The 26,323-nt window shown below is 28.9% G+C and overlaps 3 protein-coding genes across 3 annotated transcripts; 1 reads left to right on the top strand and 2 right to left on the bottom strand.

Moving 5' to 3' along the window:
* Positions 1 to 800: 800 nt before the first annotated feature.
* Positions 801 to 1,520, bottom strand: LOC136084171 (uncharacterized). The gene has a single exon (XM_065804302.1). It carries the CDS (start codon positions 1,518 to 1,520, stop codon positions 801 to 803), a length of 720 nt encoding a protein of 239 aa, XP_065660374.1.
* Positions 1,521 to 3,356: 1,836 nt separating this feature from the next.
* LOC136084169 (uncharacterized) lies at positions 3,357 to 4,208 on the bottom strand. The gene has a single exon (XM_065804301.1). It carries the CDS (start codon positions 4,206 to 4,208, stop codon positions 3,357 to 3,359), a length of 852 nt encoding a protein of 283 aa, XP_065660373.1.
* Positions 4,209 to 8,640: 4,432 nt separating this feature from the next.
* Positions 8,641 to 9,719, top strand: LOC136084167 (E3 SUMO-protein ligase ZBED1-like). Its single transcript, XM_065804299.1, has 2 exons — positions 8,641 to 9,198; positions 9,402 to 9,719. The coding sequence occupies exons 1-2, from the start codon at positions 8,641 to 8,643 to the stop codon at positions 9,717 to 9,719; spliced, it is 876 nt and encodes a 291-aa protein (XP_065660371.1).
* Positions 9,720 to 26,323: the final 16,604 nt, after the last annotated feature.

Here is a 26,323-nt window from a genome sequence, read left to right as displayed (position 1 = left end):
TCAATATTAGTTATTTAATTACTTCAAATTTAGGTCATTAAAACGCCCAAGATTTAAAGATCAAGGTTGCATACTCTCTCATACACATTACGCTAAACATTAACAAATATGTGTTTCCAGAATAATTAAAAAAGGATAGACAACGCAACCTAGCTCTAAAGCAGTAACACCGCATGGCACTAAATGCTGCCACACCTCTGCTATAAGTACACCGCTTGGCTGGCAAGGTTAATAATCTTGCTCAACATAATGCCAAATCAAACCACTTTGAAAACATGGAAACAACATAATTTTAACATATATACAACTATAAACAAATATGGTTTTATATAACACATATAAACACATTTTATAACAATATTAAATAACAGATATATTTATCAAAAACATTGAAAAAAAATTAAAACAATAAATAAAGTTATACATGCAAAATGTGCTCACAATCTACAAACAGTAAGTTTTCGAAATGAAAATCTAAAGATTATATAAATTAAGAACATTAGAATATATAACATTATTTGTGTAACACTTTCCACCTACCATACCTTGAATGAGATGTTTATCAATTTTAAAAAAGAAACTATTAAATGCTCTAGTTCTTGAACATGAAACATATAGTTGACCATGAGAGAAACACGGTTTTTTGAGATATACCCCAACCAACTCTATCAAATGTTTGACCTTGACTTTTAATAATTGTCATTGAATAAGCCAATCTGACAGGAAACTGACAACTTTTCATAAAAAAAGGTAAATTAGAATCTGATGGAGCCAACTGAATTCGAGGGACAAAAACCCTTTTACCACCAGAAAAAACCTGTCAAAACCTCTGCATCAATATAATTATTTTGGAGAGCACAAACTTTCATTCGAGTACCATTGCATAACCCAGCTTTGAGATCTAAATTTCTAAGTAGCATAGTTACACAACCAATTTTCAGTTTTAAACAATGAGGTGACATACCTGAAAGAGTTAAGCTGTTTAAAAACTCAACAGGAAAGTTATTTCTTTCATTAAGTTCATCAGTATCAATTTGATCAGCACTTAAACAAATTTTAATCTCACCCGGCAGACATTCAAGCACTTCTTTATTGATTTGTAATGAATCAACATTAGTTGGTGTTAAAATCACGCATTTAGAATAATCATTTTGATCAGCATCTCCAAAAATCTTTTCAACAATCGATTCATTTTCTCTAATAATGCACTGATTTGGGATTTCAATGCATTCTTTAAAAGGATCCTCCTCTTTGACAGGTATAGTTCCATTCCCAAGTTTTAGTAGCCATTGGGAGAATTCACCTTCCCCATTTTGCACTCTCATATTTTCAGTTAATGCAAACTTCTGCACCCATTGCCAGTGCAAAGAACATTTTATACAAAATTCTACTATTTCAGCTGTTTGTAATCTTTTCACAACAGGCAGAATTTGCCTAAAGTCACCACCAAAAAGAATAACTTTTCCTCCGAACGTAAAGTTGTTGTTGCAAATATCTTGTATTATACTTGTAAATAGCATGTTTAGGTATCATGGATGTTTCATCAAGCAAAAACAAACTAACTTTTCTTAAAAAATGCCCGTGTATAGAGTTAGGAGTTAAATTACATGTGCTAATATCCAATATTGGAACAGGAAGTTTGAATAAGCCATGCAATGTAGATCCATTTGCAAGAAGAGTTGCTGCTATGCCAGTCCATGCAGCTGTAGCAGATTTAAAGCCCCTACTTATGGTTTCAGCAATCAAATAATTTTAGGTAAAGGTTTTTCCACTACCAGCTGGTCCATCCATGAAAAACAATTTAGAATGTTGGTTATCTACATTTGGTTGCTCATTTAGGGCAGCAAGGATAGCATTTCATACATTTAATTGACTGACATTAAGCAACAGTCTCATTCGGTTGGCTCATTTATAATCTTTTCAATTTGATGAGGAGTAGCTTGTTCAGCTTTTAGAAGTGGGTCTGAGTGACTGAAATCTTCCATCATAAAAGCTTTGTATGTATTCCAGGGATGCAAAAGATTGTCAGGTTCACAAAAGGCAAAATAATTGAAAAAAACTGTCTAATATGCTTTGACATACGTGTTAATACCGCCTCAGAAAGACTATTCTGCCATTCAGTGTCATCTTGCAACATACCTTTCAAAACACATGCTTCACGAAATGTTTCAAGGACAATACCATTAACAGTACGCACATCCTCCCAAGATGTTGCACCTTTTGCTTGCAAAAGTAACAGTCTAAGAAAAAACAATTCTCTAGTTGGATTAACTTAATTAAATTATACATTCTTACTATCACATTTTTTACCACCGCTTTATCTAACCTTCCATTTACAATGTTTATCATCAAATATAAAGTGATAAGGAATGTCTACATACAAATAGCAATGTGCTCTTTCGTTTTCAGTATTTAACTTAAACCATGCCGTTAGGTACGCATCACGTTGAGCTGCACAACCTAAGCCATTTGTTTTGTTCCTTCTCTAAACTACACTAATTGATTTTGAGGTAGATGAACTTTAAGGCGTATAATAGTGTGTGACATATGACTTATTGGATACTCGAAAACTCGCCACAATGCATTAGGTCCACTGACATAACGACAATCTAAAAAAGCGTTTACTTCATCATGATTAATTTGTTTACTTATTAAAATATTGGCATAGTCGTGACCCTTGTATATATATTTGTACAAATATTTAACAGCCTTAACAGACATGCAAGCTTCAACATTAATGTGAGCTTGATATTTTTTTGATAACCATGGATTGTAAGGTACCATCCAGCGGTTATCTACATTGTTACCTTTAATATTGATAACCAAACCATTATCACGACGTCTATAGCGTGAATAACCATCATGAACTGCTACTGTGTTAGCATTAAATTCTTTAGGATAGTTTTTGCTGCACACCCTATCTTTTATGCAGAGAGAATTTGGATTCAGTATGCCACGTGGACCGTGAATCATCCAAGTTTTATCCACGTCATAAAGGTCTCGATTAACAATCGGATCTGGAATTTTTGCAGATGTTAAATTATTGATATCATGAGCTGTTTCAAGCTTATCATAATTTGCAAAGTGAAGTAAAATATGAACATGTGGCAAACCGTGCTTTTGAAACTCAATAACCTGAACATGTGTTACAACTTTCCCTAATACACCGTGCTTAAAAATGTCTTTGAGAAGGTGATTTAATTTGAGTTTAAATACTCAAATAACCAAGTCAAGTCTGTCATTTGCTGTCTGACCTAGATATAAATTTTCAGTCATCTTGCGCCATTTTGCGTTGCAAGTGAAAAAAGATCTGGTTTACCATAATTTTTATTTATAGCCATAACATCTTTAAAGTTTTATTTTAAAGCTCTAGGACTTCCTACATAACTTGATGGCAAAACTACAACACGCCCTGGTCTAACAATATGATCATTTCCAAGGTTGTTTATATGTTTGTGTAAGACATCATTCTGCTCGCTTCTCAGTTTGTTTTGGCTATTTCTGATGAAACCAAGGCGCTGGCCTTCAATTTTAACATACGCATAAACAGCATATTGCTGAAACAGCTTTTTGCCATAAAAGAGTAAAGAAAAAAAATTGACTAACTGAAAGTTTATAATTGTAATACTGAGATAATGTAACATAATTTCTAACCAATGTAGCACGTTCAGGGTTGTGAACCAATTGATTATGCCAACAAGCATCACCCCTCGGGTGATGCTGGTTGGCATAATCATATTTATAGACATACTTGATATAGTTTGAAGAGGATGACCTCTTGGGTAAATAACAACTTCCTTGGAAGCAGGTGGTGCACCATCTTCCGCAACAAATACAACTGCAACTTCATTATGTAAAGGGAGATAATAGCGACGTCTATTATGCCCTTCAAGTAAAGACATTTTTACAACTGACACTGAGCGACCTTCTAGAGCTGCTTGACGAATTTCTTCATCTACCACTTTAGCCATGTTTTTAAATACAAGAGCAAATGAGTTTTCTTCACTAATAATAGTTTGCAATCGAAACATTAAGTCATTTAAGCAAACATTATGACCACGTTGTTTTATTCTAAAATTTACTGCTGCTAGTGGATCATAAATGTATAGTTGACAATATGTCGGCGGAACATCTTGATTGGGCCTTGAATTACCAAAACGATGAAAAACTTGACCACATATTCTAAAACATGACGGCCCATGATTCATGGGTTAAACTACATTAGCTTCAAATGAAGCAAAAGAAAGACAGGCATTATAATTTCTAATATACTTTAAAAAATTCAGATTGGCATTTCTATCTGCATAGTTTCCTTTAAATAAATCTTCAAAACCTTGTGGAAATTAAGGTTGCGACAAAACTACCCTTCCATTATGGCAACATAAAAAATGTGTTTAATCAGGAAATTTCTTAGCACCACAATGCTGACAAACATAATTCACTTCTCCTAAATAATTATAATTTGGAATAGAATTACTTCTTGCTATACAATACATTCTTTCGTATCTAGCAGCAACACTCGCATTTTGTTGATTGTTAATTTCATCTCGCCTAATCTCTTTCATTTGTGCAACGATTATTATCAACTCGCCTAACCAAACCCTCCTCATTTGGATTCAATTTATTTGCTGCTCGCCGAGCAGCATTTATAGCATTTTGTCGATTATTAATTTCATCTCGCCTAAGCCCATCTCTTTCATTTCTGCGACAATTATTTTCAACTCGCTTAACCAAGCTCTCCTCATTCGGGTTCGAATTATTTGCCGAGCAGCATTTTGTCCATTATTAATTTCATCTTGCCTAAGTCTATCTCTTTCATTTGTGCCACAAACAACTTGCCTATTAACATTTCCATTTTCTAAACTAATATCTGCGTCTAGTTTAATATCATCCATTTAAACTTCACTTTTTATTGAAAGTAGTAACAAAAAATCATTAACGAATCCTGAAGATTGCGATCTTTCTTATATAATTTTTTTCTATTCTAAATAGCACACAAAAATAATTTTTATGTATAACACACTGTCATTTAAAATAAATTATACAATAATCTTATGACTTTAAAAATATATATATATCAGCTTGGAGATATATATATATTTTTTTTAAAAATTAGCTAACCAAATAATAATAAAAAAAATTATTAAAAACATGCAATTCTAATAATAAACATACTGCTAACAAAGAGAAATTAAAAAAAAAACGTTGTAAACCCTTTGTTGCAAACTTAAAAATTATATCTTCAAAAAAAGCTATTAGTTAACGTTTTTTTCAAAAATTCACAAAACTTTACAATATTTTGTTCTTCTATACCACATTAATACAACATCTGATAAATCTAAAATAAAAAATGTAACGAATAAGTAAATAAATAATATAAAGCTTACATACAAAAATTGAAAATCAATGCACCTTATAGAGAAAAGCTGTTGTAATTTATCAGAGTAATAATTGTAAAATATTATTATTTCATGTTAACTTTTACAAAATAATTTATGCTGGAAAATCATGATTCCAAAATATTTATAGTAAAATCATGTAGTAAACAGCGCTAAAGACGAAAAAATCAAAGTGAGATAAAACAAATTGTATATATGGTATAATTTGTATTGGCTTTTAGTGAATGATTAAAAGCAGTGATTTTTAATAAAATTACCTATTTACCATTTTGAACAATAGACGCCAACATGAAGATAAGCCGAATGTCTATCAACTCAAAAGATAACATAAAAACAACACAGCAACAACACACAATAGCACACACCATAAATTAATATAATATGTATATAATATAACTTAAGTAAGATAACATTCATATATAACAAAACATAAATAACAACATTACGCAAAATGCTATTAATATACATTATTATGTATCACTTGGCTGGCAAAGTTGGCAAATCTTACTCTACACGTTTACCAAGTAACAGAACTTTGAAAACATGGAAACAACTAAATATAAACATATGTACCAACTTTAAACACAATAAATGTGTTTAAATATGTATTTAAGGTTAAATATATACCTCATATACATATTTAAACACATTTTTAAAACAATTGTATAACACATATTAACACATACACAAACAATAAAAAACACTTTACATTATTATAAAAACACATTGATAAAACAACTATAAAGCACTTATTACCACATACACATACATATCAAAAAATCGTAAATGCAAACAATAAACGTGTACAAACAAAAATTTTAAAAATGACGCGAGAAAATTGAAAAAGATTCAAAGTAAACAAAATATATATTTACAAACAATACTCCTTACCTTTTTTTTTTTTCATTAGAACTGTAATCCTCATAAAAAAATTATACCCATTACACATAATAACATGTGACATGCCATGTCAGTGTTGGCACAAAATTTTAATTTAATTTTTCTAAATTTTCTAAAAAAGAACAAAAATAGTTAATAGCATCACAGAAATTTCAAAGTAGTAATAACCATTTTATGGAAATAGCATTAGTATAACTTTAAATAACATCCATACCCATATTTTCCTTCTAAAAAATAAAATAATAAAAATAAAACTGCTAAAAAAAAAACTAAAACAAACAAAATATTAACGACTTAAAAAATTAAAGTTCTTTCTACTTAAAATCCTTGCTACTTCATCTAATAAAAATTTAAATCATTCCTACTTTATCTAATAAAAATACGTATATAAAACTATTTTATATACTTACTTCAATTGTAATATGATCTTAACGATGATTATTTATCTTAGTATGATTCTTTATGTAATATATCTAAACTAATAATAAATTTCAAAAGGAAAAAAGTTTCAACTCTCTTAAGAGATCTTTCTCCAATGACCGCGTGCATTTTGAAAAAGCGTTCTTTCAAAGCATAACTAATAAAACGAAGTTAAACATTAAACGTTTCTGTGGTATTAATATTAAGGTACACGTGCGATTTTTACACATCACGGTTCGATTGTCAAATCGAGTAATGTTATTATCAACATCTTTTCGAATTATTATCAGCATTCTATTAGAAAGCAATTGTTTGTTTGTTTGTTTTGCTGAGAACAAGAGTTGTTGAGAAATTGCGAATGAACTTATTAATAAATGTCAAACACGAATAAACCTTTTTGGTCAATTCAGTTAATTATGTTGTCAAGATATACAGATATACAACTATGTTGTAAAGATATGTTTGACTCACATATTGCATTCTGCAACTTTTTTTAATATATATATATATATATATATATATATATATATATATATATATATATATATATATATATATATATATATATATATATATATATATATATATATATATATATAAATATATATATATATATATATATATATATATAAATATTAGGGCTTGCAAAGTTAACGCGTTAAAAACGCGTTAAAGCGCTAATAATTTAACGCAAGTTAAAAAAATTAACGCAGATCAAATTTTTTAACTCATAAATTTTCATAAAACCCTAACCCTGACGATTAGATTAGATCATAAATTATTTTGGCGATGCTAATTTTGGTTAGCATCAAAAAATAATTTTTGAGCAATAAAGAAATTTTTATACCATTTTCTTATTTCTAATCAATGTTTACTCATTGATGATGCCATTTTGTTTTATTTGTCTCAATTATGTCTCTCTTACCTTATAATTTTTGTTTTCGAAATTGTTTTGATCGCGTTGTTGTTTTGTTAATAAATTTATTAAATTTCCAAAATTTTAATATCTTATCCTGATGAACTTTATTTGTTAATAATTTAAATTATGGGTTCAAACGGCAATCAATCTATCCTCAACGGAGCCTTTATTTTTAAAGACGAATCAAAAAAATTGGTTATCTGTAAATATTGTTCCAAAGAATTTGCATATCACCGAAGTCTTACAACGCTTCAGTATCATTTGAACAGTAAACACGTGTTCTTCGCAACTACTAGTAAAAATCAAAACAAGATCGTGAGTTCCTCAAAACAACTTACAATTGAGGACAGTATTAAATCACAAAATGGCGTAAATAAACAAATTTCTGCAGATAAATCAAAGGAAATTACGGAAGCCATTGTTTGCTGGGTTGACAGTAGCTGTCGACCACTCAACATTGTTACAGATCCAGGTTTGACGAACGTCATTCGAACAGCAACGTCCGACTACAGTTACAATCTTCCCTGTCAAAACACAATTAAAATTAAAATGCAAACACTCTATGAAGATGAGAAGAAAAAAAAAATAGAACTCGTAAACATGGCTACTAGTATAGCAATTACCTGTGATCATTGGTCTTCAATGGGTAATGTCAGTTACCTTGGTTTAACATGTCATTTGATAGATAACAACTGGATGTTGAACTCATTTGCCTTAGGTGTTCATCAAACATTGGACCGACACACCAGTGACAATGTTTCAACCCACATCAGAAATATTGCAGATGAATGGGGATAATTTGAAAAAATATTTTCTATTGGTACTGATAACGGTAGAAGCATTGTAAAGGCTGTATCAAGTTTTCCCATCAAACATCTTCCATGTTTCGCACATACCGTTCAGCTAATTATAAAATCTGCCATTGAAGAGACTGCATTTGACATAACACTAGCTAAATGTCACAGAATTGTTGCACATTTTAAACATAGTCCAGCAAATAATATGGAATTACATGAAAATCAGATTGACCTCGACCTGCCACAAGAAAATCTAATTCAGCATGTTGTTACAAGATGGAATAGCATGTATGATATGCTGAGACGTATGTTGAAACATAAAAAAGCCATCACAGTAACACTTGATGAGCAAAACCATCACTTACAGACTTTGACAGAAAGAGAGTGGGAAAAAATGGAAAAAATTGCTGATGTTTTGCAACCATGCAAAGTGGCTTCAGAATTGTTAGGTGGTAATAAATACGTATCTAGTTCGGTGGTTTTACCAATTATATGCCACTTATCACGTGAAATGGTTATTCAAGATGATAATCCTCGTTACACCGCGCTATTTAAAGAAAAATTTGTAAATGAAATGGATCGCAGATTTAATGATTTTTCGAATGATAGTTGGTTGCAAATCTCGTCAGCATTGGATTCAAGATTTAAAAATTTATCTTTTATAGCTTCAAATGAAAGATCAAATGTCTGGCAGAGATTATCGAAGCTTCTTGAATCTGTTCCAGACCTCAGACCAGTATCAATAGAACAAGAACCAAAAGAGGTGAGCATTTTGTAGTAATAAATTTGATATTGTTTTTTTATTGAATTATTCTAATGACATAATAATAGATTCAAAATTGCATTTATTAAAATAATCGTTTTTTATAGATAAAACTCTATGAGTACTATAATATTAATTGAAATAGTTAGATAATATCTATATGCTTTATTTATGGTAATATTTGAATAATTATTTTGCAACAGCCATCAGCAAAAAATTTTAAAATGGCATTCAATCTACCAGATCTGGATGAAGTTGATTCCCCAAGTGAAGATGAAGTAAGTCGATATCGAAAAGAACCCTGCGCCAAAATGGATTCAGATCCTCTTCAGTGGTGGAAGCTACATCAAGGTTCATATCCTCGATTAGCAACAATCGCAAAGAAATATTTGTCAGTTCCAGCGACTACAGTTCCATGCGAAAGACTGTTTTCAACCGCTGGATTCATTGCAGACAAGCACAGATCATCTCTGCTGCCAGATTCATTGAACATGTTATTATGTTTAAAAGACTGGCTTTAAGAAATTTTTTGTTTCAAGTTTTTAAAATATTTTATTTTTATTGGTTGTATTAGAAACAATATAAACTATAATTAGAACTTTTTTTATGATGTTTTATCATTTGCATGCAAACAGATCAAATGATTTAAAAAACTTTTCCTGTTTGTTTCCTTTATTTATTTAAATTAAAATGTTCGATTAATCGCGCGATTAATTATGATCAAAAAATTTAATCGTGCGATTAATTGCGATTAAAAATTTTAATCGCATGCAAGCCCTAATATATATATATATATATATATATATATATATATATATATATATATATATATATATATATATATATATATATATATATATATATATAACCCCTAATTCCGGATGTAACCTAATTCCGGATGGTTTTAGTAAAAAGTTTCATAACTCCCTTAATATAATGAATTGAAGAATAATTTTTTTTAATTAATAAACGTCTTTAACAGACAAATCGACAAATATAAAAAAAATTATATAAACTAATGCAATCATGAAAAATTTCAATTTGAAATCTCTCATAACTAAAAAAACAAAAAAAAGGAAAAAAATAACTTTGACTTGCAACCAAAAAATTAAAAAAGTAAAAACACTATTTTGTGGAGAATTTTATGCTGATTATTTTAGCCAAAAAAAATTAAATTACCTTTTGAAATAATAGAAAAAAAATGAAAAACAAATTTGCTACCAGCCAAAAAAAAAAAAAGCCACCTATTTCCGGATATAGGTAATTATTATTTTATGTAACTAAAAAAAATAATAAACAAATTAGCCAGCAGCAATAAACAAATACACTTTTGAGTCCCAGATACAGTTAATTACAATTGGCTATTTTATTTTTTATCACTTTCATGCACATAATATAATATATCATGTTCATGAAAGTAATAAAAAATAAAATAGCCACCAGGGAAAAAATAATTGACACTAATCCAGATACAGCAATTTTTTTTAGCATCCATAAAGTTAACGCATTTGTGTTAATTGTATTACTGTATTAAAAAATATGGATAATTTTAAACAAAAAGAAGAGCGAGAGAGTCGAATCCAGCTAGCTATTCAAGCTATTACTGGAAAAAAAATGTCATACGTACAAGCTGCTAAGTGTTATAATGTGGCAAAATCTACACTTTTTGACAGAACAAAAGGATGATCTAATAGTCGAGGAGCGCCAAGAAAGATGAGCAACATCACTGAAGCTGTTATTGTTGATTTATTAAAATTTATGAGTGATATACGCTTCGGCTTGAATAGAAAAGACGTGCTTATTGTTGTTGAAAACTATTTAAAAGAATCAAACCAACGTAGTCTATTTAAAGACGGCAAACCGACTAGAAAATGGTACTCCGGTTTCATGAATAAATATCGTAAAGAAGTTTGCCCAAGAAAAGTAAGCGGTATGCAAACTATTAAGGCTGTGCACAGTGGGCCAGAATGCACTTTTACTGGACAAAATTCATAACTAATTTAATATTAGAGCTATATTCACTAAAATTAGTATGAGTACTAATATGATGTCTGCGCTTTTTATGAAGGTAATATTTTTTTATTTCGTTGCTATGGATACCTTTATTTTGCTTAGCAACAACCTACTTTTGTTATCTGCAGATATTTTATAAGTGCTATATTCACTAAATTTGGCATGAGTACCAATATGAGATCACACTTCTTACAAAAGTGATAATTTTTTAAATTCAGTTGTTATGGATACTTATATTGCTTAGTTACCGGATACTTTCCTTAGTTACAAAGTGGTAAATTGATATTTGAATATCTTATCGGATTTTTGACCCACCTATATTGAATAAAAATTGAGTATTTAGGTAAATAATGTTTTAGGAATAATAATAGCAAAAAATAGTGCAAGAAAACGTTATCAATTTTAAATTACATCAAAAAATTATAAAACAATAATATCGTTTGAAGATTGTTTAAGTAATTGTAAAACATCTGAAGGAAATGCTTTATGAAATAACAGGATCACTGGAAACTAGGAGTCTATTGATAAGATCAGTATTTGTTGCTTTTCTGGATGTTTTTCGGCTGAAATTTTCGCGATAAGATTTAAAGTCTTTATTTCTAGCCTCTTGAGCTTCCTCTGACATAAGTCCGATGGGTAATGTAAGGCTTTTAATTATGTCATGTCCATGTATCAATACCTTGTGAACTGATTGAGCCATGTAATACCATGGATAAAGGGACACATATAGTCTAAAAGTGTCAAAACAATAATCCTTGAACTTTAAGCAGTCTATTTCATATCCTGAAGAGAGCGTTACCAAGATAATGTAAAATCTGAATATAAGGTTTTGGTCAATACCCAGAATTTCAGCTGTTTGTTCATATGCTGCAAAAGCACGCCTTGAGGTATTGCCATCATTACTTGTTCCAGAACCACCACTTTTAGGGAAATCAACAACAAGTCCCATTTTGTTCATAAAATCAGTCTGAATCTTTTGTTTAGCTACAGATGCCTTTTCTTTGTGTTCTTTAGATCTTGCTTGCCACTTTCTTGTTTCTTTTTTATATGCAATGTGCAATAACATCTCAAAAAATCGAATCCATGCATGAAGACTGGAAAGACCATATTTGAACTCTCTGTTAGTATAATCTATATTAAGGATATCAAGACTATTCATATTTTTTGGAGAGACACCACACACTGAACAGCATTGGTATGAGTTATTTTTTTCAGATAATATTGTTTGAACCTTCCCATCAGTCATTGTAAGTTCAATAATACAATTCACTTCAATAGAAGATCCGCAAACCTCTAATAAAATCATACCCAAGCTTTCTATCTCACTTTTAATGTACTGATCTTCTTCAATCACAGATTCCTTGGATTCCATTTTGTATGCAAATGTTATGGGTCTACAATAGGCTGTGGAGGACGACTTTTGATTTCTCCAAATAGGCACCTTTTCGTTGCTGTTGTTAAATCCAGTCAAATCCAATGGGACAAGACAAGTAATAAATAATGATTCTTCACGCTTTAAATCTCTGGTAATGTCGGGTTCTGATAAAACTTGTTTATCAGAACCCGACATTGTTTAGTAGCACCATCAAAACCAGCCTTACACGTTAGTGTCATTGTTTTTATTGCTTTGTCGTTTAATATCAAGTGCCTTAGCACAGGTTCCTGAACTGCACAGATTCTTTGCAAAGTATGAGTCATTAAATCTTTTAAAGGAACTGAAGCTGAATAGTCAAGTAAACAAATCGTTGAACAGCATGTCTAAAATCAACGTCTTTAAAATCAGCAAATTTTGGCTGAATAAATTTTAATATATCTTCAGTAATATTTTGTTTTGAAATACTAAGGTTGTTTTTTTGGAGAAAATTATGAAAGTCTAAGTTTAACAAAACCATATCTAAATAATTATTGTAACAAGTATTTTGTATTTAAAAGTAAAATGTTATAATATATATGCCGCCTGGACTACTAATACTTGTTAGTAATTAAGTTACTACAAGTGTTAGTAATTAAAATTAAAAGTAATTAAATTACTGCCAGTGTTAGTAATTAAATTACTAACAACTACCGAAAATATGTTGTTGCTATGTTATGCAAAGTAAGGTATCCATAGTAACCAAAAAAAGTTAACCTCATAAGAATTCTGAATCTCATTTTAATACATACCCCCAATATTGTGTATTTAGCGCAAGTAAAATACTGTTAAAACAACGTTAATGTAAAAATGAGTTGTTGCTATGCAAAATTTAGTACCATAGCAACCAAGTTAAAACATACATAAAATCTGAACGGGGATTTAAGGGGACGAGCAATCAATTAAAACTCGATTGAAGCATCATATAGCTCAAATAAATATAAGACAACACATGGCAAATTGTGGTAATTATTAGTTATTGTGCGGCAAAAAATAAGTTTCTTAAGAAATTTTTTTTTTTAATCTGTGATTTTCAAAGTATAACTGAGATAACATGCTATGACAAATTTATTTCACACATTGGTTTTTCTTATCTCTAAATACTCTAGAATAACATGTACTAATTTTTTGTTTCAAAAACGTAGATGTAATTGAAATATAACACAACGTTGATGTCACCGTTAATTACTTATTTATAATTTTTATTTTTTTATTTTATCTTAATATTCAAATGCTTAGAGTCCTGGTAACTAAGGGATTTAATATAAATAAATTATCAATAGATTTCTCCTAATATATGTAGATACTAAAATTAAATAGGTTTTCAAGATTAGACAACTAAAATTTTTCCCATTTTGTCCACCTACTGGCCCACTGTGCTGTGGCCACACAACCAGCTATAATTGACAATTGGTTTGAGCAATTAGCAGTAGCATATAATGAACGTAATTTAGGCGATAAGCCGTTTCAAATATTTAACTGTGATGAGTCTGGTTTGCAATTTGATCAAGGCAAAGTCGAAATTATTTGTAGAAAAGGAACAAAAAACACTAAAAAGCTAGCATCAACGAATAAAAAGCAAATGACGACAATCTTGTCTTGTTGTGACGCATTCGGTAATTATTTACCTCATCAAATAATTTATAAAGGCAAACATGTTATGAAAGACTGGTGCAAAGGAGGTGCCCAGAATGTTTATTATAACAGTAGTAGTTCAGGCTGGATGGAATCCGAACATTTTTTGTCGTGGTTTAAAACAGTTTTTTTGCCTCACGCAAACAAACTTTCAGGACTTAAAGTTCTAATACTTGATGGCCATACTTCAAATATGAGCTTATAGTTGAAAAAAAAAGCTTTAGAAAATTCTATTTTACTTTGACGTTTGCCGGCTCATATCAGCCATTTTTTACAGCCACTAGATGTTGGCGTTTTTAAAACAGTAAAAGGCTCATGGAAGAGAATTGTCGAAAGTTATTTGACTAAAAATCACTTTCAAAGCCTGACTAATCGACATTTTCCGGCCATGTTTAAGGATCTCATCCAAAATGGTGGGTTTAAACCTGAAAATGCACGGAGTGGTTTCAAAAATACTGATATATTTCCACTCGATCGTTCGCAAATTTCTTCTAAAAAAACCTCCATTGGTGCTGTGTTTCAAGCTGTCGAAAACAACAATATTGAAAATTTATTTGATTCTTCAACAGTATCTATTTCATTAGTTATGGGAAATGCTACCAATACACCAAACACACCGTCAAGAATGTCAAATCGTGAATTTTTGCTTAAAAGCTTTGCTACTTTGAATAATGTTGTTCAACACGTGCGCAAAGATATAAACAAATCAGTGTTAAATATGCTTCGAGATCAATTGACACCAACTCTAAATAAAGAAGTTCAAAAAAGTGAGAGAATAAAGCAACCAGCTAATTATAATATGACTTCGGCGGATGACATAGCTTACGATGAAGCTGAACAAGCATCAAAAAAACAAAAATTAGATGAACAAGCTGCAAAGAAATTTACTAGAGAACAAAAAAAGATAAAGAACCCACTGCTACTCAAACAGCAAAAAATGCACAGAAAAGAGAAGAAAAAAAAAGTTGAGACAAAGTCAGTCGTCTAAAATACCAGGTAAAAAAGGTATAAAGACAAAGAATCAATTAGAAGACCCTCATTTTCCTCAAGCTTCAAATAACATTTTAGTATCTGATGATCTTCTATGTTATTCTTGCGAAATTATTTGTACAAATAACTTAGATAACCAATGGCTTGCGTGTGAGCAGTGTTCAAATTGGTCATGCATTGAATGTTTTTCTGTATTTTATAAGCATCCGGAATTAGGGACATAAACACCTAATTCCGGATAAAAACAATATTTTTTTAAAATAAGATAAAAGATAGATTTATACTGCAAAAATAATATTTTTTATATCGTTTGATTTGTCTTGTTATGAAGTTTATTTAAAAAAATTATTTCAAAATTCTTTATATTGAGCTAGTTATGACAATTTAAGTCCTAAACCATCCGGAACCATGTATAATTTTAAAACGTATTCTACAAAACAGACTGCTCAATGTTCATAAAAGAACAGAGCAATTATAAATTAGGAGAAAATCACTTAACGAAAATTTAACATGCGTTTCATCAATAATGACTCATTAGAAAACCTTTTTTTCTGATGAGTCTTTATTGATGAAACAGACTGCGGACATGACGTGGCTTATAAATATAAAGTTATTACAAAGAAATTGTATAAAAAAGTATCATAAGGTACGAAAAAGCGGTTTCTTGATGATAAGACCTTTAGTCTTCTGCAAGTTTCACGCGTTCCATAAAATGTGCTACTACTTAATTGTAATTTTGTATATTCCAAAATCTTTTAATATATTATTTACCCAATAAACAATTTACTATATATGTAAACGATTAAGTATTATAAAAGCAGTCTATTATATTTCATGTTTGGCTATCCTATATTCTTTTAACGGTTTATTATATATTACGAATTCCAACTATTTTTAATTTTAATAATATATATATATATATATATATATATATATATATATATATATATATATATATATATAATATATATATATATATATATATATATATATATATATACATATATATACATATATATACATATATATACATATATATATACATATATATACATATATATATATATATATATATATATATATATATAGATATATATATATATATATATATATATATATATATATATATATATATATAAATATATATATATACGTATATTTAGGAAAAATAAATATGATATATAAAATATTGTACACAAAATCACTAATACTTAGTGTGGCCACCTTTTGCAGCAATTACGGCTTCAACTCTTCTGGTCATACTTTTGATGAAGTTTTGTCAATTTTTTTTTATTTCCAAATTGTTTATTTGGAAATAAAAAAAAATTGTCAAAACTTCATCAAAAGTAATTATTGGTGCCAAACCAATTTAATTATTGGTGCCAAACATTTATTAATTTTTCAATCAAATCTCTTTTATTTGTTATAAGATTTTTACTTATATCCCTCTTTAACAATTCCCATAAATTTTCTATGGGATTTAGGTCGGGCGAGTTTCCTGGCCAGAGTAATACATGGATTTTTTCAGCCTCTAAAAACTTTGTTACAGTTTTTGCCTTATGGCATGGAGCAGAGTCGTGCTGGAAGGTAAAGTTCCCATTCGGATACCACTCCATCGCTTGAGGAATCATTCTTTCCTTCAAGACTTGGATGTACTGGTCCTGCCGCATTGTATTTTTTACAATGTATAACCTTCCAGTACCCTGGCTACTAATGACTGACCAGACCATAATTTTTAGCGGGTGCTTCACCCTCTCCACAAGACAATCTTCATTGAACATTTCACCTGTCCTTCTTCGGACGAAATTAGTTTTATCCATTACAATTTCCAATGTGGATTCATCTGAGAAACAAACCTAAAATTTTCAAAATTGGGTTAATATTTTTGAGGAAATACTTATATTCTTTTTTTTTAATATGGTATTCGTTTAAATTTCAATGTGTTTATGAAGAGAAATTGAGTACTTACTCTTTCCCAATCATCAGTGGTAAAATGGCGATGATTTTTAGCCCATTGGAGACGTTTATCCTTCATTGCCTGGGTGAGCCTTGGTTTTTTGGCTGGTCTACAGGCCTTAAACCCCTGCTCCGCCTTTCTTCTCCGAAGTGTTGCAAGGGATATTGTTATACCTTCATTGTTTATGATTTCCTTAAGCACTTTTTTCGATTTTCTCCTATTTTCTATCACAATATCCCTTATTTTTCTTTCGGTGCGAGGCGTTGTAATTCGATTTCGTCCACAATTTTTTCTTCTATTCAATTTTAGTGATTGATTATTGTCCAGTTTTCTTTTAATCCTATCGACTGTTGCTCTGGAAACATTCACACACTTGGCAATTTGCCTGTTGGAATGATTTCCACTTGACAAATATCCTTGAATAAGCCCTAGTTTTGTGGGAGAAATATCTTTCTCTTTGCCCATACCTTAATAACACCAATTATTTTAAAAAATAACAAAATTTACCTAAATATGATAAAAAAGTTGTAAAATAATGATAACTTACTTGTAAATAGAATATATAATAAGTGTTGAATAGTAAAATAAACAAATTTTGGTGTAAAAATATAAAATCAACAAATAAAAACCGCCAGAAACACAACTATCGCCCAGTACAACACGTGCTAAAATGTGACATCTTCTGCAATAATGCAACTAACTTCACTCTAAACCGCTCAATAGTGTTGTCATTGTAAAAATATGTTCAAAACAAAGTAATTAACAATGCGAAATGACAAAAACTGGACATCCGTATGTATTTTAATTAATTTCACAGTCGAAACTCAAATATTGTCTCAATTTCGAGGTGGCTCTAATTTTTTGAGCCACCACTGTATATATATATATATATATATATATATATATATATATATATATATATATATATATATATATATATATATATATATATATATATATATATATATATATATAAATATATATATATATATATATGTACACGATTATAATTACAGTATATGCAGTTTGTTATATTGCATATGTAAAAGATATTACTTTATTTTGATCACGATTTACTAAATAACACGACTTTGTAATTATTAAAGATTAAAGAACAAAATTAAAAAAAAAAAATAGTTTTTTTTCGTTTTTGTTTTTTTATTAAGTACTCTTTTTCTTCAGAATTTTTTTTTTTAATATATATTTGCTGTTTATATAATAAGAAAATTTAATTACAAAGAAACATTTACATACAAAAAAAAGTTGATTTTGGGCTCATAGAAGATATGGATGACTAAAGTCACCACAATCTTTTCCTAGAGCCCCTAACGAGTGATGCGGAAGTTATCGGACAAAATAAAAACGTCAATAACTTATTTATAGATAAAAAAACAAACTACTATTATATTTTTTTTAAATAAAGCATTTATCTTTTAATAAAAATATATTATTTTTTATATGAAAAAATACCACCATCTGCAATTGATCTCGATTTTGCTCTGACGCCTTTCATATGCGACTGTAAAAAGTTTAAATCAATTTCTTGTAGTTTTAATTTAATGCGATCAATAAAAACTTGCTCTGTTGAAGCTTGCCAATCTCCCTCGTAAACCTTCTGTGCCAAATGTCCCCAAAAATTTTTAATTGGTTGTGCATGAGGCTCATTTGGGGGATTAGATTCTTTATCAACGTAATAGACATATTGGTCCATCCAATTTAGAGAATCTTTAGAATAATGAGAACTTGCTAAATCTGGCCAAAATAAATAGTTAAAGTCTCCATGATACTTGTGAATAAATGGAAGAAGTCGTTTTTCTAAACATTCATTAATATAGATCGCTACAGCCTTGGAAGTGCGAAACAATGGCTCGGACATACCACGGTCAGATATGGCTATCCACATTAATAATTTTTTTGGAAATTTCTCTTTTCCTATAAAACTAACACTTTCTGGGCATGTCTTTTTGCTGTTTGTGTAGAATCCAGAGTTTCCAGGCATGTTGTCCCCTGCAAAACAAAAGTATTTTTCGTCATCGATGACTAGAAGCGATTTTGTGTTATAGAGTTGGTTAACTAGTTTCCTGCTTCTTTTCTTTGCCTTTATTTGTTGTTCTATAGTGTATTTTGGAGTCTTTTCACGTTTTCTATATTTAATATTCATTGTTTTTAACTGACGACCAATTGTCGATTGATTTACACCAAATTTAATACTTATTTTTCTCTGACTGACCCCTTTTTGATTGTTGACAAGTCTCTTTAATTCGGTTTTCTTTTCTCTAGTCCATAATGTCGGACGACCAGGGTGCTTTCTATCAGAAAACGATTGAACAGTTTCAAGTCTTTTTAGGTTATCATATATTGTACTTCGAGCAAATCCTTCCTTTTCAAAATGATTTACGATTTTTTTTTTATATATATATTTGGTTTATTTACAAAAAACATTTTTAGTCGCTTTCAAAAAGATTCTTGTTCAGCTGCATTTAACCTCATTTTAAATAATTGTGTTTTTAAATAATAAAGTTTATATTTTATAGAACGTTTATGCCTACGCATAAAACCACAAAAACTAATTATTATGCTCAAATAATGAAATTAGCATTTGATAAAAAATAAGAGACAATCAAACAAATAAAAAAACTAAGAAAAATGGAATTCGATGTTCATTTAGAAAAATTGAAAAATTATTTATAATGTTTAAAAATTTCATTTTTTATTAGAAACTTAAAGGAGTTTAGTGATTTTACCGTATTTAAATGTTTAGTTTTTAGAAATGTGTTCCATAGTTTCGGTCCACGGTATGCAATTCCATATTCAAAATACTTGCTCCTAATTCTAGGCAATTTATAAGTATTCCATTGATTTATTCTAAGAGAGTAATTATTGTTAACATTTTTCGTAAATTTATTATTAAAGGTGTTTGGAATTAGGCTGTTATATTTACTCATCATTTGCATGACTCTTTTTTTTTTTTTTTTCTTTAAATTTTCACAACTACATATTAATTACAAATTTTTTACACTGCAATATTATAAAGAAACTGTACTTCCTAAACAAAAAAAAAATACATTTTACAAAATACCGTTAAGTATAGGAAGCAATAAATAGGTATGCTATGACTTGATAAGAAGGGTTTTGTTGTTGTAGGGAACTCGTAGAAGACTGAGATTAGTCTTATTATCGAGAACCTTGAGGTATTGCGTAAAGCACAAATAAAAACAATGTGATTCTCATTAAAGAAATGTTTTACATGTTATTATTGCAAACTTTTTTTTCTTTTCTTTTTAATTGAACTATGTTTTGTGTTAGTGTTGAGGTTTATAATAATAATACTAGCTTTATTTGTTAAACAATAATTTACATTTTCCATATGTATTTGATTGCTGATTATTTTAATTTGAGCGTAAATTTTGATTTACCATCAGAACTAGAACATTTCTAGGTAATTATCCATATTAAGAACATGATTTTTGAGTTTCGACTTCTAAGAAGTTATATTGCCTGGTAGAGAAATCGAGGTATAAATTGGAATTAATTTGTTGAATAAATATGGGCCACGATAAGAAATAAAAAATTGAGAACTTTTTTTTTTTTCAGGGGTACAATAAAGTTACCAGTTGCTCTTGTGTTAAATTTGTTGACATTAGATTGAAAGAAGTTTCCTGTGAATCGGTTTGGAACTAATCCTAGTTTGTATTTAAGCATGAACAAAATGTTAGCGTAGTTATTAATTTGGTAAATGTTTAGTGCTTTCATTTCTTTTAATAGGGGTTTAGCGTGGGTCAGTTTGTTTTTATGATGTATTATTCTAGAAGCATGTTTTTGTTGTCGATAAAGAGATATTAATTTTGTCTTGTGTGTGCTTCCCCAGGCTATGTTGGCATATGTGAGATAACTATGTATAAAGGAAAAGTAAAGAAGTTTTAGGTTTTTTTGCGATAAAAATGGTCTAGCTTTAAAAAGTATACCAATACTTTTAGATATTTTAGTGTTGATGGCATTTATATGAGCTGTCCATAAAACATTTTTGTCAATAATCACACCAAGAAATTTATTTGTTTGGGTTCTTTCAATTTTTTTGTAGTCAATACTTAGTGTCGGTAGAATTGATGGTAGTTTGTTCTTCTGTTTCTTTGAGTGAAATAAAATATATTTAGTTTTTTGCGCGTTTAATGATAACTTGTTAGCACTGAACCATGTTTTAAGATTTTGAAGTTCAAAGTTGACTTTATCAAAGAGGTCATTGATAGAGGCAGATGAATAGAACAGATTGGTATCATCTGCAAACATTATACAATCGAGATTTGTAGAGGCTTTAGGAAGATCGTTAATGTAGAGATGGAATAATAAAGGTGCAAGAATAGATCCCTGGGGGACACCGCATTTGATTTTTAATAATTCCGTATTAGTGATACCGTCTATAATAACACATTGTTGCCTGTTATTTAAATAATTAGTGAACCATTTATTAGTTTGATTTTTTATACCGTATTTTCTCATTTTTTCGAGCAGAATTTTATGGTTGACAGTATCGAAAGCTTTTGTAAGATCGATAAAAACTCCCAATACAAATTTTCCTTTATCAAATGACGAGCTAATGTTGTCCATTAGGTCTAAGGTTGCATGTTCCGTAGAATGATTATTTTGAAAGCCGTACTGACATTCACTTAGAATTTTATTGTCTGCTAAATATTTATAAAGTCGGTTGTACATTATTCTTTCCAGGAGTTTGGAAAACACTGGAAGAATTGAGATAGGTCTATAATTGGTTAGCAATGCCGTGTCTCTAGTTTTAAATACAGGTAAAATCTTCGCAATTTTTAATTTGTTCGGAACAACTCCAGTTCTAATTGATGACTTGAAAACATTAAATAAAGGATCTGCTACAATGGATAAAATATCATATACTACATTGCTGGAAATGTCATCGATGCCCGGAGCTTTGTTCTTTCTGATTGATTTTTTTGCTTCTTCAAATTCCTCCAATTTTAGGTCACTCTCAGAAAATGAACTAGTATGGTCAGTAAAATAGTTATTATATGAATTGTTCGAGTTGTTTATCTTGGATGCCAGGTTAGAACCGATATTTACAAAAAAGTTATTAAATTTGTCGGAGTTTCTTATCTGTATACTCAATTCCATTTTCCGCAATTCTGGAGGGTAACATTTCGGATTTAGTTTTGGTTTTTCCGATAATATCGTTCATAATTTCCCATGTTTTTTTAATGCTACCATTGTGTTTTTGTAATTGTTTAGAATAATAGATTTTTTTTGATTTATTTTTAATTTTTTCAAAAAGGTTTTTGTATTGTTTATAGACAGTAAGATTTTTTTCGTTTCTACTTTTTAAATATTTAATGTATAGTTTTTGTTTTTTCTTTGACGATTTCTTTATTCCGTAAGTTATGCATGGACATTTCAAATATTTAACTTTTATTTCTTTTTCAATAATTGGAAAGTGTTTATTGTAGTCCTCAAGAAAAATATCAATAAATATATTATAAGCAGTATTTGTAAGTCCTCGGTTGCATTGTTGATAAACATTTGATATACTTTATGATAAACTTTATCATAAACCAATTTGTTTTTGATAAAGTTTCTTTAAATTTGTGAATCGAAGATTTGTTAATTTTTCTTTTATATGTTTTAATTTTTGAATTATTTAATGAGGAAGAGTTTTGTGTAAGTAAGAAGAATATTGGAAAGTGGTCTGATATACCAATTTTAGATATTCCTGTTTTTAAAGATATGTCTAAAAATGAGTTGGTCAGTATATTATCTATGGCTGTAATTGAAGTTGAAGTGACTCTGGTGGGTTTATTAATTAATGAGAATATACCGAGCTGAAACAAATTATCAAAGAAAATTTTAATGTTATTGTTTTCATTGTATTTTAAACAATCTATGTTCATGTCTCCTATGCAAAATATATATTTTTTTTCATTGTTGAGTTTTATAAAGATTTGGTTCAGATAGTTAGAAAATTTGATAATATTGCCATCAGGTGGCCTGTAACAAGTAGTTACTAGAATGTTTTTTTTATTTTTATTGATTATTTCTGTGGTGAAGGCCTCATTGTCGGCATCGGAGAACGAGAGGTCGTTTCTAAATTTTTTTTCATTAGTGGTTTTGCATGTTCATATTTTGTTTTTCTTATATGTAAGTCTGCATGAATTTTTTAGTAGAGAAAAAATATTTTTAATGAAATTAAAAAAAAAAAATTCAGTCACTTATGGATTATTCAACAACGTGTCACCAAACGATAAAAACAAAAATTAGAAGAAAAGTTGGTTGTGAAAAAAGTGAACCAATTGCTAAAAAAAAAGAAACTTTATTGCACCGCTCTGGAAGAATTCGTCTATAAAAATAATCTATAAAAATTTTAAAATTGTATATTTTATTAAACTTAGGCACCGCCGATTCGGTTCGTAAAGTCTGCAAAAAGTCAGACCTACTGATTTTGCGGATTAAAACAGTCCGATCGTTAAATAATTTACAAACCATAATTCGAAAAATAATTTACAAACTAATAGCGAATTTTTTTTTTCGGATAGTCTTTGCTGTTCGGATTATTAATCCGAAAAACTTTTACGAACTGCTTGTGGATTTTTATTTAGCAGATTTTTTTTGATGTTCGGATTATTATTGCGAAAAACTTTTACGAATCAATTTAACTTCAATTCGATTTTATACGAATCGCGTTTTGTTCGCATCACCAATAAATTACCGTAATGTTAGGGTTGCCGTAAAGTTACCGTAAAGTTAAATTAACCGTAAAGTTAGAGTTGCGCATGAGTTGCGCTGAACTTACGCAAAAACCTAAGCAAAAAACAACCAAGTTGATTTTTTTTTGAATGAACCGAGTTTCCGTAATTTTATTTCCGTAATTTTAAAACTTTTCTAATATTGAATTTATATAATTTTTAACTAACTTAAATTAGGGATTATTACTATTTAATATTTTTTACAGCCTAATATAATGATAATAATAATTTTATAAGACGCAATAAAAACTAAATACTTTTTATTGAATATTTATTAAGTAAAATATATTACTATGAAAATTAGGAAAATAATTTAAAGTAGAAAAGAGATAGAAAGGGGTTCAGAATTGATTATTATACAATGAGGTTATAAAGGGCAGAGTTAAAGAGGTTATAAAGAGCATAACTTTGGAGTTTGCATAATGCTTAAACAAGTCATATATAAAAATCAAAAAAATCCTTGTAATATTCAACAATATATTATCGTCTTTGATTTAAAAACAAAGTTTTAATTAGAGTTCTTTGTACAATGCCAAGTCGAATTGGTTGAATTGTGATAATTCAGCCTGAACATAGTCCTCATCATCATTGATGAAGACTATGTTCAACATCATCTTCATCATTTTCCTGTCAAAGTTTATGTCATTTGGAATTTCTAATCCTAAGCAATTGTAAAGGTTTTGCAGCAAATTGCACATAAAATATATTTTGCAATATATTCTGTGGGTGAGCATATGTTAGGGTCACTGAAGTGCTCCACCTCTCTTGTGACCTCCAACGGTTATTGAGATAATCAAAGAATTGCTCCACATCACTATCTACCTGAAGTTGAACTTTATTGAAATATATTTTCTCTGGTGTAGTTGGCTGATTTAATGGACTGTTAACAAGCAAAAAGGAAATCTGCGTTAGGATTATATTCCAATGTCTTTTTTAATTCAGAAATAGAAAAGATAAAAACCTCTATCAAGGATACCATTTGACACCTCTGAAAAAGGAAAAAAGCTATTTTTAAGTAAGTCATCGATAAATCAACTCTTTCAAACTTCATTCGTAACAGTCAATTAAGAACGATATTAAACAATAAATAATCAAAAAATTGCTCTTTTTTTTTTACTAATTTTTTTTGAATTGACTAGTAATTTTTAACAATTACTCTTTGAAAACTCACAGTTAATTTGAAAAAAGCCTCATTGATATTAGCATTTTTGATTCAGAAGAAATTGGGTTGCTCCTCAACATGATTGGTGACAAATCATTGTTAATGTGTTCACTACCTCTATTTATTTTTATACAAATGAAATTTTTAAACACATTCTACATCATAGTAATCATTTAAAGCAACATATTGAGCTTATCACCAGATTTGATCTTGACCAAATTAACTAAATTTCCATTTAAACTAAAACTAAATAAAGCTATTAAAACAACTAAATAAACTATGATCGTTAAACTTAATGCGACATGAAGCATTTAACAAAAAACTGAAATAGAATACTTATAAAGATGTAGTTGTTATTTTGTTAATATAATAATTCAATAATTATATATATATATATATATATATATATATATATATATATATATATATATATATATATATATATATATATATATATATATATGTATATATATATATAAGTATATAAACCTATAGATAGCTTGCCCAAAAACTGATAGCTCTTGTAAAATGTTGTTTAGAGTAGCAGCTCTGCTCTCAGACTCATTTAATCTTACAGAGGCCTGTATATTAGATATATATACAGACACACACATATATATATATATATGTACATACAAATATAAATATATATATATATGTATGTATAAACATATATACATATATATATATATATATATATATATATATATACATATATATATATATATATATATATATATATATATATATATATATATATATATATATATATATATATATATATATATATATATATATATATATATATAAATATATATATATATATATATAATTATATATATATATAATTATAAATATATGTAAAGATACTGATATTTGGAAACCAAAAATAATGTATAGAAACCTTTTGTTTTCATGGTCCAGTTAGAGATATCTAATAAGTTATTTATTTCGGCAGCTGAACGTTTTGCTAGTCGAATGTTTGATGTTTTTCTTTTTTGTTGTTGTTGAATAAAACGTTGGCTGCTTAGTTATTGTTTTGTTTGATGGAACCTTACTTTTGATATGTAAATCATTTTGCTTATTTGTTGTTAAGCTTAAGAAAGCATTTTTAACTATTGATATATTTTTCTGTATGGTCTGAAAACTATCCTCATCTGATATTGAACTAAGGGATACTAAATTAGCTAATTATA

This window comes from Hydra vulgaris, chromosome 08, assembly GCF_038396675.1.
Source record: "Hydra vulgaris chromosome 08, alternate assembly HydraT2T_AEP".
Lineage (NCBI taxonomy): Eukaryota > Metazoa > Cnidaria > Hydrozoa > Anthoathecata > Hydridae > Hydra > Hydra vulgaris.
Note: the sequence above shows the minus strand (reverse complement) of the source record. Positions and strands in the feature narration are given on the sequence as shown.